Below are 18,428 nucleotides of genomic sequence, written 5' to 3' on the forward strand. Positions count from 1 at the left end.
TCATCTTCACCTGTTGAAATCCTTTTCCTTCAACAATCAGCTCAATTGACACCTCCTGCATGAATATCTACCTCTCTGATCTCCTTAGCTCACATCATTCCATCTCTGCTCAAATTTTCTTAGATTTCTTTGTTTTGACTTTTCCTTTGTTTCAAAAGCATCTATCTTCTGTCTTTAACATACCAAGTTCTGTTTATTAGATGGTAAACTCTTTATGAGCAAGGACTATATTATTGTTCAGATCTGTATGCCCAGCAACTACATAATGCTAGTACAAAGTAGGAGTTTAATAAACATTTCTTAAATTAAACTCGTTAGGGGTTGGTTTATTCTTTAATTTGTTAATTTAATTTTTTTAATTTAATTTTTAATTTAATGTTTAATTTAATTTAATTCTTTAATATTCACACCCTGATTCCTCCAAATAGCAAATCCTCCCCTCCTTATTATAGTAATAGGTGCTTAATAAGTTCTTGTTGATTGGTTGAAAAGACCATTTGGTTCACAAAGCTTTAATTTGTACACAAGAATAGTGTACATAATATGTGTGTGGAAAAGTATGCTGATAAAGATGGGGATGGTGATGAAGATGAGTTTTCACTGTCAGTATCAAAAGTAACATATCAAGTCAAAATAGCACAAATATATGTGTACACACACACACACACACACACACACACACATACACACACATACACACAGTTTGTCCAGGCTCATGATTTCAAAGGTATGAAGAATCTCCATTGTAGAAATTCTCTCCACTGATGCAAATCAACAACTTCTGCGTAAAAGAAAAGTTGCCTGGGGCAGTGACAGGTTAAGTAACCTGCCCAAGTTACCTAAGCAAGTTACTTAGTTAAGTAACTAGCTACTAGTAAATAGATGGTAAGTGTCAGAGTCAGGCTTTGAGTTCAGGTCCTTCGAGCTGTTAAGGCTAAGGCTTTGTTCATTACACCAACTTGTCTTGTAACACTTTCCAGGCAAGAGAATGATTAAAATATTATTTTGAGTATATCAAACCAAAGACAAAAGCTCTAAAGAGAAGACTTTACTAAAGTTTCTAGTTCTTGACTACTTAGAGATGATTTAAGAAGGACTTTTCTTGGGGCAATGCTTTTGAGAAAATTTAATTTTAACTTTGAACAAGGAATTGGAGAAATATGATGTGATATCAAATGGTCTTTTCATACTTCATTCCATTTTATTAATATTACCATATTATTTCACAAATACAGGGTATCCCAAAGATTTTAATGCAGTTGTAAGATTTAGTACTTTAAAACTGCACTAAGATGTTTGGGACACCCTTTATTAGCATAATAAGTAAACCTTTCTAGGAGCACATAACAACTCAGGAAGGAAGCTATGGTGTCATTCAAAGATAGGGGAAGGGAAATAAGAAATAAATACCCAGCCTCCCACCACACACACACACACACACACACACACACACACACACACACACACACACACACACACACACACACACACACACACACACACACATTTTGAGTATGACAAGGATTCAGGTACTTGGGAAGTGTGAAAGTATCGCCAAAAGTCCAGTGACTACTTGAAATAGCATAGCAGCAACTATAAAATGTAATGGAACTTAAGAAAAAGACAAATGGATATGATGGGTAGAAAAAAAAGAAGGGAAGAGGCAGCCACTGAAGCCATACATTTAGTCTAAAAATTACAAGTGAAGGAATTGACATATGTATCAGAGGGGAAAATGAAGGTTATGGTCCTACTTATTTAGCACCATTGTTCCCAACAGTGCCCATGGAGACCAATACATGAGCAGAACAAAACATATGGTGAATATTTAATGTTTTGTGCACGTTTTTCAAATTTTGCTGGTTTTTCTGGGAAATGGCTGGGAAGCAGGCATTAGGAAGAAGAGAATATCTCTAGTGACCCCAAACTTTCTTTTGAGTTGATTGTAATTTTTTCTAATTTAATTTATTTTATTCTGAACTTTAAGAAATAAAACAAGCATTTCTATAACATAGCAGAATAGAAAAATAAGATGATTGTTCATGAAACTGCAAATCTGTTATTCATTTTAAATATATAATGTTATCACGTAATTTTCTTTGTTTCCTTTTTTCCTTCCCTCCCTAGAGATGACTGCCATTAGACACAAATATGTGTGTATATAAATAGATTTATATGTATATAATTAATTATAATTATTTAATATGTAAATATATTTATATGTATGTACACATATAGTATACATACATGCATACATACATATACATGTATATTTAAAACCATTCTATACATACTTTCATTTATCAGGTCTTTTGTTGGATGCATATAGCATCTTCATATGTCTTCTATTATTAATTTGTAGATTGTAAGCTTCTGAGGATCATGGATTTAGAGCTAGAAGGAATCTTAGAGATTACCTCCCCTAAGCATATTCATATTCTAGATTAGAAACCTAGAGAAGATGAGTGACTTGCACTGGGTCATACGGGTAGCATACGGCAAAGCCAGGATCTGAACCCAAATCCTCTGGCTCCAGACCAACATCATCTGCTCTTTCATACCACAGTGATTAACCAGCGCAGTGTCTTACACAAAGTAGGTCCTCAATAAAGAAAGTGTTGATTTACTCTGGGGCTTGTCACCAAAAAACTACCACCTTGTGGACAACTTAGAGATGATTCTTTCCAAACTTAGTTACTTAACTTTAGAAAAAGATATAGAGTCTGCTACCACAGGGCCAGTACTTGAACCCTGGCTTGGTAGGAATTGCCAAATCATCTATTCTGTTGGCACAGCCTTTGCTGACCCAATATCACCACCGGGGCCAAATGTTGACTTAGATCTTTGGTATAATCAGCATTTACATTACTGAGAATTCAGATAATTACAAATTATCTGGATAACTTTGTCATTTCATCTTAGATTGAATGTCTATATCAAGTACTGATGAGATTTTATTTTGTTCTCTGAAGACAGAAGTACTTTTCTGTTTGTATTCACTATACCACGGTTTGAAGCTAAATAGTACAGCTACCATAGAAAACAATTTTTTATTGCTGATAAAGTAATGTTAAATCAGTCACAAGGCCCTAAGCCAATTTTTTACAAGTTCCCATCTAAAAGTATCTTTGTGAATGCAAGTGGTTTATCGAAAGTCCAAGTTCCCTGACTGAGTTTGTATTGTAGTTCAGCTAAATGTTAGTGTTTGACATGAAAAAATACCCAATTTGCTATGAATTTTTATAATTCTTTTTCTAACTCTGATCATATTGGGAAAGTGGAAGGTGGGGTGTGGTGAATTGCATTATTGAGATGGAAGGACATCATATAGTGCTATCTCTTTGTCAAAATAATTCCTAACTATGTACTTCCTAACATCATGACTTATAGGCCTAATGTATTTAGTCAAGAAATTTAACCAGAAGTAGAGTTCTAAACTGGAAAACAGCAATCGAAACCAGGAAGACTGACATGAGAATCCTGGTCCTGAGACTCATTTGATGACCTTGAAGTGTGGTTCAGCAAACCTATATTGATTCTGGAGTCAGAGGACCTAGTCAAGTCAAGTAAATAAGTGTTAATTAAATACCTACTTGGGTGAAGGGGACAAGCATTTATCTAGCACCTACTATGTGCCAGGCACTAAGTGCTTTACAAATATCTCATTTAATCCTCACAACAGTCCTGTAAAGTAGGTACTATTATTATCTCTATTTTACAGGTGAGGAAACTGAGGCAAACAGTTGTCAAGTGACTTGCCTAGGGTTGCACAACTAGTAAATATCTGAAGTTGAATCTGAATGCTGATCTTTGGGACTCCAAGCCCAGTACTCTATCTGCTGTGAGCTTGAGCTGCCTTGGTGTGCCAGGCAGTGTACTCAATGTTGGGGATACAAAGGAAGGTAAAAGCAAATAGTCCCTCCTCTGAAGCTGCTCATAGACAATATGGCTAGACAACATGCAAAAAGCTATATGCAAACAAGATATGTACAAGACAAATTGAATATAATGTCAGAGGGAAGCCACTAGTATAGGGAGAAAACCTGAATAGGTTAGTTCCTTGAAGAAAGTGGATTTTAGTTGACACTTCAAGGATATTAGAGAAACCAGGAGAGGGAGATAAAGAAGGAGAGAGAAAATCAGGTACCAAGGATGGCCAGTGAAAATTCCTGGAGTCAGGAAATGGAGCACCATGCCAGAAGAAATGCAAAGAAGCTAGTGTCACAGGATGGAAGGAATGCGTATTACAAGAGAAAATGGAGGAGAGGGAGTTTTTGACTTAGGTCTTTGTTCTTCCTGGTGCCTAAGTCACTCTTCTTTCTTGAAATTTATGTAAGGTACCTTATGTTGCTTGTACATTAGATATGCACTCAGATTCTATTTTGTTTGTGTTATGCTTAATTGCGTACATAAGTTTCATGAAGGCAAAGACCATATCATTTTTATCTTTTTTTATCAGTTTCACCCCCAAGGATAGTAAAACGTACAGAGCAGGGGATTTACAAATATTTGTGAAACATAATAATGATGGGCAGGTAGGTAGTGAAGTAGATAGAGCACCAGACCTGGAGGCAGGAATACCTGAGTTAAAATCCATCCTTGGACACTTACCAGCTGTGTGACCCTGGGCAAGTCATTTAACCCTCTTTACCTCAGTTTACTCATCTGTAAAATGAGCTGAAGAAGGAAATGACAAGCCATTCATATCTCTGCCAAGAAAACCCCAAATGGGGTCACAAAGAGTCAGACATGACTGAACTGAACTGATGGTACTCTCTGGTAGTAGTTGCAAGTGGGGAGGGAGGCATATTTCCTCTCGTTGGACATTAGCAAATTACAGAAATAATGTATTAAGCTCTAAAAGAGCGAGCTTTACATCTTTCCAGCAGGAAATGACTTAGAGAAAATTGGGCATGTTTAGTTCCAGGAAACCCACAGTGCTGATTATTTTTAACCACAAAACAGAAGTCTGGATATTGGGGGCCTATTAGTTTACTTCTACCCTTCTTATTCACAAAAGTTAGCATGCAGCAGTTCTCAGGGCCCAGCCAATCTGGATTGCCTGCTGTGCTTCTTAAAGATCTCCAATACTTTTAACATTTACCATCACAGACTCTTGGAAATGGATGAGACCTCTGAGGTCATCTGGATCCAGTCAGCATCTGAATAGGAATCCCTTCTAGAGGACATGATGATGCTGGCCCAGTGGCCATTTATCCCTCAGGGGAATGTATCCCTCAGAGGAACATTTGAGCTATATTTGAGCATTGGTTGCACCAAAACAACAATCAATTTAAACGACTTTAAATTTAATCTGGACTACATGACCTCTGAAGTCCCAACCAGCTGAAAATCCTATGACTTGTTTATTTGCCTGGGCTTCTGTGTTTGTTTGATTTTTAAACTGAGTCACCTGAATTAACTGATTGTTTGGAGGGGAGGGGGATTGGCAGGAACTGTTGACACAATCTTAGACTTCAAGTTTAAGGCACCCCCATTTCTGTCAAGTCACATATGCTGGCCTTAGAGAAAGAGCTCTAGGCAACTGATTTCTTGGGTTTTGTGGCCAACAATACTCCCTCTTCACGAATGCACTGTCAGAGCCAGGCAAAATTCTGAAAGAACGGAGCAAATTTCTGAGGTTCTCCAATTTATGTTTCCATATTCTTTTTTGCTTTTTAGTAATAGCACTCACTTGTATAGTTTTTTAAGGTTTGCAAAGTGCTTCGCATATATTTTCTCATATGATCCTCACATCAACCCTGGAAGGCATGTACTATTATTATCTCCATTTCACAGCTGAGGAAACTGAGACTAAGAAAGGCTAAGTGGCTTGCTCAGGTCATATGGCTAGTAAGTGTCAGGGATAGGATTTGAACTCGATTCTTGATTATCGGGATAGGAGACATCATGGCAAAGGCACAAGGGCAGGAGATGGTGTCATGGGTTCAGGGCACCACAGATAGTCCAGTTTGACTGGAAGGCAGAACTGTGTCCTACCTTCCATGCTATGCTAAAGAGTTTGTATTTCTAGGAGGTCATGCAGAGTTACTGAAGGGTTTTGGAATAGAAGAGCGTTGTAGTTAATCCTATACCTTAAGGAGATAATTTGACAGCTATATGAAGAATGCATCATAAAAAGGAGTGGCTGTTAGAAGATACATAAATTAGGATGTTAAATATTATCCTCAACCCTTCCCTTTCCCTCACCCCAGTTTGGCAATCAGCTGACAAATTGTGCCATTTCAATCACACAATATCTCTTGCATGTATTCCTTTCCCTTACACATATAGCCACTCCCTTCGTAGGTCAATAGCTCCTCATTTGAACAATTATAACAGCCTATAATTCGATCTCCCTATCTCAATTCATCCTCTGCATGACTGCAAAGATGACTTTCCTCAAGTCCATGTCTGGCAATGTCATTCCCCTATTCAATAAAATTCTCATGGCTTACCATTGGCTTTGGGAACAAATGTAAATTCCTTTCCTTGGCATTTATACCCCTTCATAACTTGACTCATATATAGCCTTATTCTATATTAGTCTCCTTCCCATACTCTTTGGTCCAGCCAAACTAGTCTTTATGCTCTACCTCATACCCAACACACCATCTCCATATAGAGAGAAACAAGGACCCGGGATAGAGCTTTAAGGGACACCCAAAATTAGTGGAGAAGGAATGTTATCTATGGCACAAGCAGAAGGATTAGTTTTCGCAAGAAAAGAGACACATCATCCTCTTAAATAGGAGAAAAGATAGAATTTAAAACATGCAGACTTTTGAGGGAAACAGATTTGGGGTTAGGGAAGCCTCTTAACACTCTGCAAGCCATCATCAGAAAACCATGTGAGAGACACCCTGCCTTTTGTTCTGCCACTCTGACAACACCTAAAGAAGAGTGTTGGTGCCTGCTGCAGCACTGGATGTCTTTTTGGTTTCAGCACTGAGTTGCTGTCTAGGGATACCAAAGCCTATATATCTCTGGTGTCATTTAAAAACACAGTTGAGGCTTCCCTTGGGGCCTGAGAAGCTGTCCCTTGTGATACAATAATTATCTCAAAGACTTAGTCTGTATGATAAGAGAGACACCTGGCATAATAGAATACCAGTCCTGAAGTCAACAAAATCTATGATACTTGTTTGGTGACCATGGGCAAGTGGCTTAATGTGTCTAAGCCTCAGTTTGTGAAATGGGGGAAAGGAGGAAAAGGGGAAAGGTATAGAGTTTACTATAAGCCAGGAACTGTGTTAAATGCATTTACAACAAGTATCTCTGATCATAGGATCAGAGCTGAAAGATTTTGGAAACCATCCAGTCTAACCACTCTCAACTTACAGATGAGGAAACGAGGGAAAGAGACTTGCTTGGGACCTGTCTGTGGCAGAATTTGAACTTAGATCTTCCTGAACGAAGTCCAGGGTTCTATCTGTTATGCCACCATAAGTCACAGGAATCTTGTGAAGCTCAAACAGTAAGGGTCTTCAGAGGTCATAGAGTTTAACTTCATTATTTTACAGGTGAACAAACTGAGGCCCAGTAAAGTTAAGTGTCTTGGCCAGACAGAGCCAGGATTAGATCCAAGATCTTCTGATCTCAATTCCAGCACTAATTCCACTCCTAAAGTACACAAAGTATTTTGAAAATTTTAAAGTGCTACATATTTTTGTCAATTATTATCTCTCTCTCCTCTGTCCTTTTCCTGCAAAGAGGGCTGTAGCCAACTAATGCCTTTAAACAGTTAAGGTTTTTCTGATTGCGGTGAAGGTACCACAAAGCCCCTGGGTAAATATCTTGATCTACCACAGTAAGATGAATGTTCACTTCTTGGTGAAAACTACCACAAACCACACTCAACAGCAAAACATAAAAGAAGGATCAAATTTCACCAGGGAGAATGAGAACTAGCCACTGAATGTAGGATGCACCGAGGTGGCATACAGAGGCATGAGAGGGGAGTTTCCAGAGTAATCACCCAAGGATCAAATTGTTGAATCATCCAACCATCAATGCCAATGACCCTGAAGGTGACCAGTCCTAAGGTTCCTCCCCCAACATTCCCTCAGGATGAGGACAACATCTTGTACTGCTTTTTTTTAAGGCTGTTTTTGCTCTGGAAATAAATAAAGGGCTTCTATTCCAACCCTGTCAAGGTCTGGCACCTTTCCTAGCACTGAAATTCACAACAAACTAAGGAAGGAGGAGGTACAAACCAGACTAATAAAACAACCATGATGGTTTGAAAAGAGGTTTTGTTTTTTTTCCCATTGGTAGATTGGTAAAAGAGGGGTTGATCATCCTTGTTCTATTTGGCAAGAAGAATCACCACCAAACATGTAAGCCCAAATGCTGTGTATTTTGTGATAGAAGGGACACAGAGTCAGGCAGCTGCCAGACTGTGTTATGACATATGCTGTACCTTGTAGATGAACTCCCTTAGGCAAAAGGCCCACAATCTCCATGGTGGGAAGCTTATCTTCTTCTCCATTGGAATTATTGGGTGGTAGAGCTCTCCTGCCGGAAAAGGCTGGCTCGGTACCTCCAGACATTGTCGGCTTTATCAGCAACTTGATATGAAAAAGAGGTAGAAAAAGATACATGAAGTGAGTTATATTGGAGAGATTCAAAAATAGAGAGAGATTTATTAGTGTGGAATGGCAGTTGAGATACACATTTTTAGTTTCTCATAAATAAAAAACGGAGACAGCAACAAGCATCAATTTAACGATGGAATACATCTCTCCAAGGGCTTAGAAGATATTTTGTGCTTGTCAAAACACGAAAAGTGGGGGGAGGGGAAGACATTTCCATAAGGACCCTTTATTTGAGGAAATGAAAAATTCTAAAGATTTCATGAATTAGGGCTATTTTTTCTCCATTCCTCAAAGACATTACCTCTCTTGAGATTTTATTTGTGTATGTAAATACATTCACATATGTGATATGGATACATAAATATACAAAGTAGAACAATAATCGAATGTGACTGGATTATGACAAGCATTATACATAAGGGTTGTCTTTAAGGATTGCAGACATTAGTTAATACAGATTAGGTGGGACAGAGGATAGATCACTGGACTTGGAGTTAGGAAGACCTGAGTTCAAATCTGGCCTCAGATACTTCATCGTTCTATGACCCTGGACAAGTTGCTTAATCACTTTCAGGTTCAGTTTCCTCTTCGATAAGAGAATAATGCTTCCTTCCTCATAGGGTTGTTGTGAGTATTGAATGAGGTAATATTTGTATGGTTCTTTGCAAACCTTTCAGCTATGATGATGATGATGTAAGGATACTGCAAAAATTGTGCAATGCTTCATTTTAGGTCACAAAGATTTAGTACCTACAGAATATCTAACAAGATGCCCTCGTGACTAGAATTATAGATCAGAAATGCATTACTTTTCATAAAATGTCAAATCCCCATGCTACAAATAGAGAGTTCAAATATCCTTAAAAAGTCAACAACAATAAACTCTATCGGAATTGGAGCATTACCACGGACAAAACCTTAGCTTGCACACAATTGCTTGCATACAACATTCATCTATTAAAATTTAAGAATAATGTTTTTAATACACGTTGCCATGACAAATACTGATGATCTCCAAGTTATGTGGCAGAAAATGATTTTTAAAATATTGAGACCAAACAAAAGAAATTAAAGCCTTGTGGAAAAAGGATGAAGTGTACATCTTCTCCATCATCCTGGCTGCTACTGGAGATATCTTTAAAATGCTGTCAGGGAGCCTATAGAAGGTGAGCAGCTAGGTGATAAAAGTCGATGCAATGCCAGGCCTAAAGGTAGGAAGACTCATCTTCCTGAGTTCAAATCTGACTTCAGACCCTTATTAGGTTTTTTGACCCTGGGCAAGTCTTTTAACTCAGTTTCCTCATCTATTTCTTTCCTGGTATAGTACCAAGGGCAGTTAGGTCTCACAGTAGATAAAGTTCTGGGTCTGGAGTCAGAAAGATTCATCTTCTGAGCTCAATTCTGGCCTTAGCTACTTACTAGTTGTGTGATCTTGGGCAAGTCACTTAACCCTGTTTGCTTCAGTTTCCTCATCTGTAAAATGAGCTGGAGAAGAAAATGGCAAACCACTCTAGTATCTCTGCTATTAGAAAGGACAAATGGGGTCACAAAGAGTTGGACTCCACTGAAATGACTCAACAAAACAACACTAAGTATCAGCTATTGTTAATCATCTCCTTTCCATCTTTCATGATGAAACTCAGATAGGAATGGTCCTCAGAGAAGATATAATCCTGCTATTATTCCTTTAGATTTAATACCCTTTTTTTTACTGGTACATCTTATTTCTATATCGCCTTCACTTGTGAATATATTCCTCCCCTCTCACCTTCCCAGACAGCTAAAGAATGAAACAAAGAATAAAGAAGAGGAAAAAACAACAATTCAGAAAAACTAACCCACATATCAATTTGATCTGACAACATATGCAACTTTCTATATCCATGGTCCCCAATCTCTTCAAAGAAAGCAAGGATTCATTTTGTCAACAATTGACTTCTTCTGCATCAAGCTTGGTCATTATAATTACACAGCATTCAATCTCAGGGTTTTTATTTTTTCTTATTCTTTTTTGCAATTTTTATTTTTATTCATTTTGAACTTAAATATATATTTAATATTCTATGAAACAGTGGATAGGTTTATAAAATAACCACCTTTTGTACCATTAAAAATTTGGGGATGCAAGCTGCCTTCTATTGTGTTCAGTTTTGTCCAACTCTTCATGACCTCATTTGGCATTTTACACAATTAAGTGTCTTGCCCAGGGTCACACAGCTAGTAAGTTTCTGAAGCCAGATTTGAACTCAGGTCTTCCTTATTCCAGGTCCAGTGATCTATCCACTTCACCACTTAGTTGTCCCTTAGTGTCCAGCTTTTTATATAGCAATTTACCTGTGTTAATTCATTTGATCATTTGATTGTCAAGCAAAATGAGGTCTTTTGGGGGGGCAAGGAAGGCAGAGAACTGGTGTCAGATCCTGTGATTTCATTGGTAATGAATTTTGCAACAATTCTTCAGTTCATAACATTAGTGAGTTGACTAGGACACTGAGAAGTTGAATGACTTGACTAAGGTCATACTGCTAGTATGTCAGAGAAAGTATTTGAACTCAGGTCATCCTATCTTCAAGCTCAGATCTCCATGTGCTCCATTCCAATGCCTCTCAGGGCAGCTAGTGTCTTTTTTTTTTTCTGATGAGGATAAAGACTCTAAAAGGTTAAATGACACACACTAGTTAAGTGGCAAGAAGATCCATTCCCAGGGCTTCTGACTCCAAAACTGTTGCTCAAAAACGTTTTTGGAATACTCCCTTTGGAATTATTTTCTGGGATGGTCTACAAGCCTTCAAGCCTCACATGAAAACCAGTATACTAATTAAACCACTGTAATTTCTTATTATTGAGGGTACTGAATGAAGTGCTATCTAAATGAAATTTTGAAGGAGAAATTCCAGAAACATTTCAAATAACATCATTAGAATAAACGTATAGTTTCTCGAGGTTACCACTCCGAAGTGGACAACCTGTTTTTGCCTAGGTATATTATGTTATTCTTTTTTAAGCATTTATTAAAGTCTACTGGATGACCCTGGGGGATACCAAACATAAAACTGAGCTAGACATACACAAATGAGTACTGCATGGCTGAGGGGAGAAAAGAAGAGAGGGGAAGAGACAGACCACTGGGAAAAGAAAGACAAAAGGGAGGTATTAAGAGGGAGAGGAAAGAGGGGTAAAAAGGAGAGAAAGTCTGCTATCTGGAAGACAGATGGGGAGAGTGGGCTAGGATTCACTAGGGCACCATTAGGTTCTCTCCTACTGCTTGGGAAACCTCGGAGACAGAGGCTATGGATTTGAAGCAGGAAAAGGAGCTATGGGAAGGAGGAGGGAATGCATATTAAAGTGCTTGTGTTTGTTGCGGATTAAGTTCACAATAAAAAAAAATCGAAAGAGAAAAGAAAGAACTTGAAAGAAGGACCATCAGCTTGAAGATGAAAGACCAAAAAATGACAGTTTGCAGGAGTTCCAAGAGCCCTGTACTGTACAAGACCTGGGGAGAAGAGATTTCCCTGCCGGGGCAGAGTGGAGTGTATTGCTGGTAAAACTTGAACATACATAGAAAAGGGATTCAGAGAAACCAGTCTGCACCCAGTTCATCTTATCGAAGTTGCTTAGAAGGGCACACACAGTCAGGTCTTCTCTTTCCTGCTAATCTCCACCAGCCACACTCACCTACACCTCCCCTCCCGTTCCCCCCCTCAACCCACCCCCCCGGTCTTCTCTTTGCTCTTCCTTGTTCCTCGCCCTGCATCAGTGCCTTGGGGCGCACAGAGTAAACCCCAAACAGCCCCAACGTGTTAACTTCTTAGAAAGTGACAAGGGCCAGCTTCAAGAATCCCTTTCTACAAACTTGATAGAAAGTGGCCCTTCCCTGGTCTAGGTCAGAGCTGATGGTGAAAGGACAAGCAGACAGGAATTAGAGAAAGTGACCGCTTTTTAAAGAGTTCCCTTCCCCGCTCATGCAAGCAGCAGCAGCAGCAGCAGATCCCTTTAACCGGGAGAAGGCTAGGCTCCAGCTACCGCAGGAGCCCAGGCAGAGAGGATGGGTCATACCTGGGTATAAGCTGGTCAGAGTTAAGGGTTCCAGGATGAGAGACATTTGCTTTAATTCCTGTTGTGTGTTCATTTACCTGTTGTTTTGAGGGTCCCCTGAGCTGGCTGTTCTCTCCTGAGACTCCTTGAGACTTCCTCAAGCTGGACAGAGTCTGTCAGGGAAGGAATAAAATACCAGAAGTTGGGGGCTCTTAAGTAATTTAAAGACTTCCCTCCCTTCCTTTTTCTTTTCCTCCCTCCCCCTCTTGAGAGGGTTGGGTTTCCTCCCTCCCTAACAGCTGGAGCCAGGATTTCAGTCCACTCCCATTCATTCACTTCTATCTTCCTTATTCCAAAGAGGTTCTCCCCTTCCCTTCTTTCATCTTTCTGACGTATGTCAGAAGAAAGCTTCTCCTGTCGATCCTCCAAAAAGTTCATCTTAATTTCTGTATTCAACTTCTCTTTGCTCTACTCCCTATATCATTCCCCATGCTCCTCTTCAGCCCTTGGGCTATCTATTTTTCACAGTGGTATCTCTGCAGTATTTAAAAATTAACTTTAATGGCTTGAGAGAAGGATTGAAAACCTGCAGATACACTGAGTAGCCATTTATGACAACGTGTCACACAAGTGTGGCATATAACAATTGTGATACAGACATAGAAATAAAGGTGAGACTATACCTGTTGAATCAGCCAGCCAGCCTTAACCATGACCCAACTTCCTACAGCACCTGCAATCAATATTGTCTAACCCAAATATAGGCAGTGATATGAAGGCACAGACTATTTCCAGAAAAGTTTGGGAAAACACATGCATACACATTTTTAATAAAAAATTTTAAAAGCAGGAACCACTTCCCTATTTTTTTGCCTATTTATTGCCCCAATAAATTTTTGCCTATTTATGTAATTTCACATACACAAATCACAATGATCTTAAGAGAAAATCAAATTTTGTCCAACCATTTTTATGTTCCTAGGTTAATTAAGTAATTTTAGATACTAAAAGAAAAACGTGTTAAAATAAATCATTTACACAGATATGGTATATGTACATATTTCCTTCTAATCTCATGACTTTTAAATCTCTGAAGTATTATACTTCTCCCCAAGGGAAAGAAAATAATCAAAAAACATTTGCTAAGTACCCACTCTTTGTAGCACTGTGCTGCACACTGGGATGGGTGTGCATATGTGTGTGTGTGTGTGTGTGTGTGTGTGTGTGTGTATGCATGTGCAAGGTTCAGTTAAACTAAGTTCCTGTCCTTATGCAGCCTTCAATCTAGGAGGGAGCTTAGTGGTTAGTGATTCTCTAAACCTATCACAGGTAGCTCTGTTTTCTCTCTTTTTCTACTTTCCAACACTCTTTCTGATCCTTTTCTCTTCATTTCTTCTCTTCCACTTATATCTTTAACCTGCTTATGCCAGGCACAAACACTGCCTACCTTCACTCAGGATACTCAGGGCTTTCTACCCCACTAACGAACCCAGTCTTAGAATCCTGTTTGCCATATCTCTGAAATACCATTGCAATATAATAAGGCCTCGACAATAAAGCCTATCAGCCTTATCCTCTTTGTTCCCCTGGCTAACATCTGCTCTTGATTTCCCATAGTTCCAGGAACTGGGACACATTTGGTGATAGAGCTGAAAAGAGAAAGGCTTGCAGCTCTCAGATTAGATTGGCCCTCTGGCTCTTCACTGCCATTTGCAAATGCTGAACTGTTACTCTGGATCCTCTCTGGAAAACACCATAATAACAGTACCCACAAGTGATACTCTACACCTGATGCTAGTTTATCGTTGCACTAAACTTTGAAACCCCCAAACTGCCAGTCCAGTAGAAAAACTTTGGCTCCAACTTTCTTACACTTGACAGTCACCCCAGCAAGGATAAACCACACAAAAATTCCAGTTTCTCCAACACAGAGCATTCCTTCATAAACATTCTTGCTCATTTGTTAGCCTAATTGAATTTCTAACCCTTGACCTATGAGTCCACTGGGACAGTTGTTTCACGCACAGAGTGGACCCTGGCGGTTGAGTCATGGCAAAGGTGTGGCTACCAAGGCAATCACATTGGTGTGTTCTTAGTCATAGTGGCTGCAACCTGTTATTCCCCCTTTTAGACCACAGTCCCTCACATGTGCCCAGCCCCACCCCTACACTGACCCAGCTAAATAATGCCACCTTATACTCTCCCTGAGGTGGGAGAAAACTCTCCAGCAGCTGGAGAGACAAGGAAAAAATATATTAAGAATATAGCAATGATAACAATCTCACATTTGTGTAACACTTAATAATTTTGAAATGTTTTCCTTATGAAAACCCTGAGAGGTAACTTCTATTACCCTCAAATTACAATAAGGAAAAGAAAACTCCTAATAGAAGCTTATCCAGTGTCCACTAACTGGGGACGGACTGCCTTGAAGAATTCTCAGAATGCTTCATTTCCAGTGGGCAGGGAAGGTGATTGAATGTTGAACTTTTCTCCAGCAGAAGATGACAGGGGGCAGGCTGCCATGACCATAGCATTTCCCCATGGACTGAAAACTGAAGAGAGCAGCCCTTCGCACCTTCTCACTTATAGGTGATGCCATAAGAAAAAAGTCTAATACCAAAGTTTAGGGAACTGAACTCTACAGAAATTAATAACAACCCTCAGGAAGCTCTCAGTAAACAGAGAATGCCTGAAACGAGAAATCCTGGGCCCCTTTACCTTTTTGTTTTATTTTGAGCTTCAATTTCCTGAGCGCAGACTCTTTATTCATTCAGAGTAATTGTCTGTCCTTCGCACAGACTGGTTGTACCTAAGAAGTCAAAACACATTTGCCAAGGATGTGGCTTGATTTGCGCGCAAAACGTGTCATCTGAGATAAGAAACATTTGTGTCTGTTTTGTTTTTTCTTCATTCCAGCTAAACAACACTCTGAAAGTTGGTGTAGAGGTAACAGAGGAGTGAGGAGAACGGTGAAAAATCAACTGGCATGTACACTGTGTTGGCAAAACTTTGACACCAAAGCTACATGTTCAGTTCTGAGAGGTCGTTTGTCTTTCCTTCCAGAGTGGCCATGAGTTTGTCAGATCCAGGAGAAAAACTTGTCTGCCCTAAGATGGGAGTAGGGACAGTGGTGATCACACAGGGATATGCCTGATGGTTGGAATCATATTTCATGCATGGCATTTGGGCAGTTGGTGACAAAGTGTTCCTTTCAGTCCCTTTATAGCCCTAAAGAGGCCACAGGAGATTTTTTCATAAAGTCTGACAATGACTTTGGAAGTAGAGAGAAGGAGTTGGTGGGAGAAACAGCAGCAGCAGCTGCAGCAGTGAACCTTTGCATCTGAATAAAGTGAGGTCCCAAGTTTCTTTCTTTTAGGAGAGGGGGAAATCCATGCTTATGACAGCTCCAGATGGTAGAAATGTTCTTGTCGCTTCTACTGCTTCCTTCTGACCATTATCCTGAGTTGCCCTTAATTTACCTTCCTATAGAATAGCAGATGGAAAGTTAGGCTGCCTCTCCTGGCAGAGGTGATTGAAGAGAAAGGAGAAAGATGTGGTTTCCTCAGGTATGAAGGATTAGCTATTGCATTCTAATAATGAAGAGACAGTGTTGTTGGTTGTCCTTCATTCTCGAAGAAGACCGTGACGTCAAAAGGTGACGGCATGACATGCAAATGAATTGGATTTAAGTGAGGCAGGGCTGGACAAAGTCACCAGTCTCACTTTGTTCTCCTGAGCCATCTGGGTCCAGTGGCAAGATATAGATCAGGACAACTGAAAATGATCCAGAATGCAGTAGGGAACCTTGGTCTTTCGGTTGTAAGTAGTGCATCTTGAAGCCAGGAAGGCCTAGGTTTAAGTCCCATCTCTGACTCATATTGGCTATACAACCCTGGACAAATCACTTAACCTCTCACTGTAACTCGGAAGTGTTTTAAGGTTATATAAATTGCAGAGAAAATGCTCACCTGCTTTTGTTAGAGTTTTCTCACTTTCTGCTTTTGGCAGAGAGAGCTCTCACTGAGAAATGAAGTGAAAGAAAAGTCTATTTCCTTAGCCCCTACTCTAAGAATTTCCACTGAAAATAATTCTTTCTTTAAGGTGATATTTTTACCAAGGATACTCATATTATTGTTTGCATACATCATTCCCTTTTTTTTCCTAACTAAGGAAGATCTTACAGGAATCAGAATTAGTAATCATCTACCTGCTTTGAGTTCCTAATATCTGCCCTTAGTGGTATATATTATGAGAATGAACAAAAAGAGGACAGTGGAAGAAACTCTAGGTCGTTTAGACTCTCTCTCTGAGGTAAGGTTGGCCTCAGAAACTACTTCTTGTCATACTGACTCCCTCTTCCATAGAACTAGTAGAACCTTTAAAATTTAAAGAGTCTTCATGGAATCTTTAAATTTTAAAGATTCTTCAGAGACATAGATGGAGCCTGACAGAGGTCAATCAGTTCTGTAGGTTTATAAGATGGCCTTGTGGGACAGACTTTTAAAATCTGAAAAGAACCCACTTGGAGAAGGGAGGAGAGCTATTTATTGAATGTTTATTGATCATAGAATCCTAGGTCTAAAAGTGATGGCCTTGAGAAACCACTATTTCCATCATTAAGCTTAGCTATACTGAGTGTCTGGTATTCCATCATGAATGTAAGATCATAAATCTAGAGCTGAAAGGAAATTTTGAGATATTAGGATTATACAATTAGATGAGAAACTGAGGGTCATGGAGGGTAAATGAGTTATTGCTCAAGGTCCCAGAAACAGTCAGCAATAGAGCCAGGATCTAAGTCCTAGCCCACTGACACCAAATTTAACTCTCTTTCCACTACCCTATATTGCTCACCAAGGCTTTAGATCCAATCTATGCATAGTTTGGGTTACATCCAATCTCTTTGACTGGTTTTCACCCCAAAGTATGGTGTAATGTACACAGAATCATGGATAGGAAATGGAATCTTTTCTTCTTTCTTTTTTTTCCTTCTTTCCTTCTTTCCTCCCTCCTTTCCTTCCTTTTTTCCTCCCTTCCTTCTTTCCCTTTCTCCTTCCTTCCCTCCCTCTCCCTCTTTCTTATTCTTCCTTCCTTTTTCCCTACTTCTTTCTTCCATTCTTTTTCTTTCATTTTCTTCCTTCCTTCTTTCCTTCCTTCCTTCCTTCCTTCCTTCCTTCCTTCCTTCCTTCCTTCCTTCTTTCTTTCTTTCCTTCTTTCTTTCTTTCTTCCTTCCTTCCTTCTTTCTTTCTTTCCTTCTTTCTTTCTTTCTTTCTTTTTTCCTTCCTTCCTTTCTTCCTGTCTTTCATAGAATCCTCTCAGAGGGTGTGGAATGGTGGCAGGGATGAAACAGACATGAACTACCAAACATGGGAGACAGATTTTCTACAGCAGAGATGGCAAAAGAGGCTGAGTGTTGCCTGGACTCAGAATAAAAGGCAATTAAAGACGTTTGTTAAGATAAATAAAAATATAACAAAGCATAGAAAATATAAATTTGAGGTTTTCTAAGTCAATATTCATCCTTTAGCAATCCTTAGGTACTTGGGCTTCTACTTGAGTTTGACACCACTGGTCTATGGGGTACAGTACATTGACATGTTGGTCTGAAACAGAGTATGTTGGTAGTGGGCATACTGGAAAATAAGGTTCAATGGAACATGATGTAAAGAGAATCTTGAAGTTCATAAATAAGGTTTGTAATTAATTAGTTGGGGTGTCTAGGTGGCAAAGAAAATAGAGCACTTGACTTGGAATCCAGAAACTCCTCTTTCTCAATTGAAACCTGGCCTCAGA

The 18,428-nt window shown here is 39.3% G+C and overlaps 1 protein-coding gene across 2 annotated transcripts in view; it reads right to left on the reverse strand.

Annotated features, from left to right (window-relative positions):
- Positions 1 to 12,843, reverse strand: part of F13A1 (coagulation factor XIII A chain) — a 192,715-nt gene extending 179,872 nt beyond the window's left edge. The window contains exons 1-2 of one of the 2 annotated variants that reach the window (XM_072603741.1): positions 12,731 to 12,843; positions 8,423 to 8,570 (exon numbers count right to left, since the gene is read on the reverse strand). In XM_072603741.1, coding sequence (XP_072459842.1) covers positions 8,423 to 8,552 — 130 coding nt within the window. In that variant the 5' untranslated portion in view covers positions 8,553 to 8,570; positions 12,731 to 12,843. The remainder of the gene's footprint in view (positions 1 to 8,422; positions 8,571 to 12,730) is intronic. The other variant, XM_072603742.1, reaches the window with a different exon arrangement.
- Positions 12,844 to 18,428: the final 5,585 nt, after the last annotated feature.

Source organism: Notamacropus eugenii, chromosome 4 (assembly GCF_028372415.1).
Source record: "Notamacropus eugenii isolate mMacEug1 chromosome 4, mMacEug1.pri_v2, whole genome shotgun sequence".
NCBI lineage: Eukaryota > Metazoa > Chordata > Mammalia > Diprotodontia > Macropodidae > Notamacropus > Notamacropus eugenii.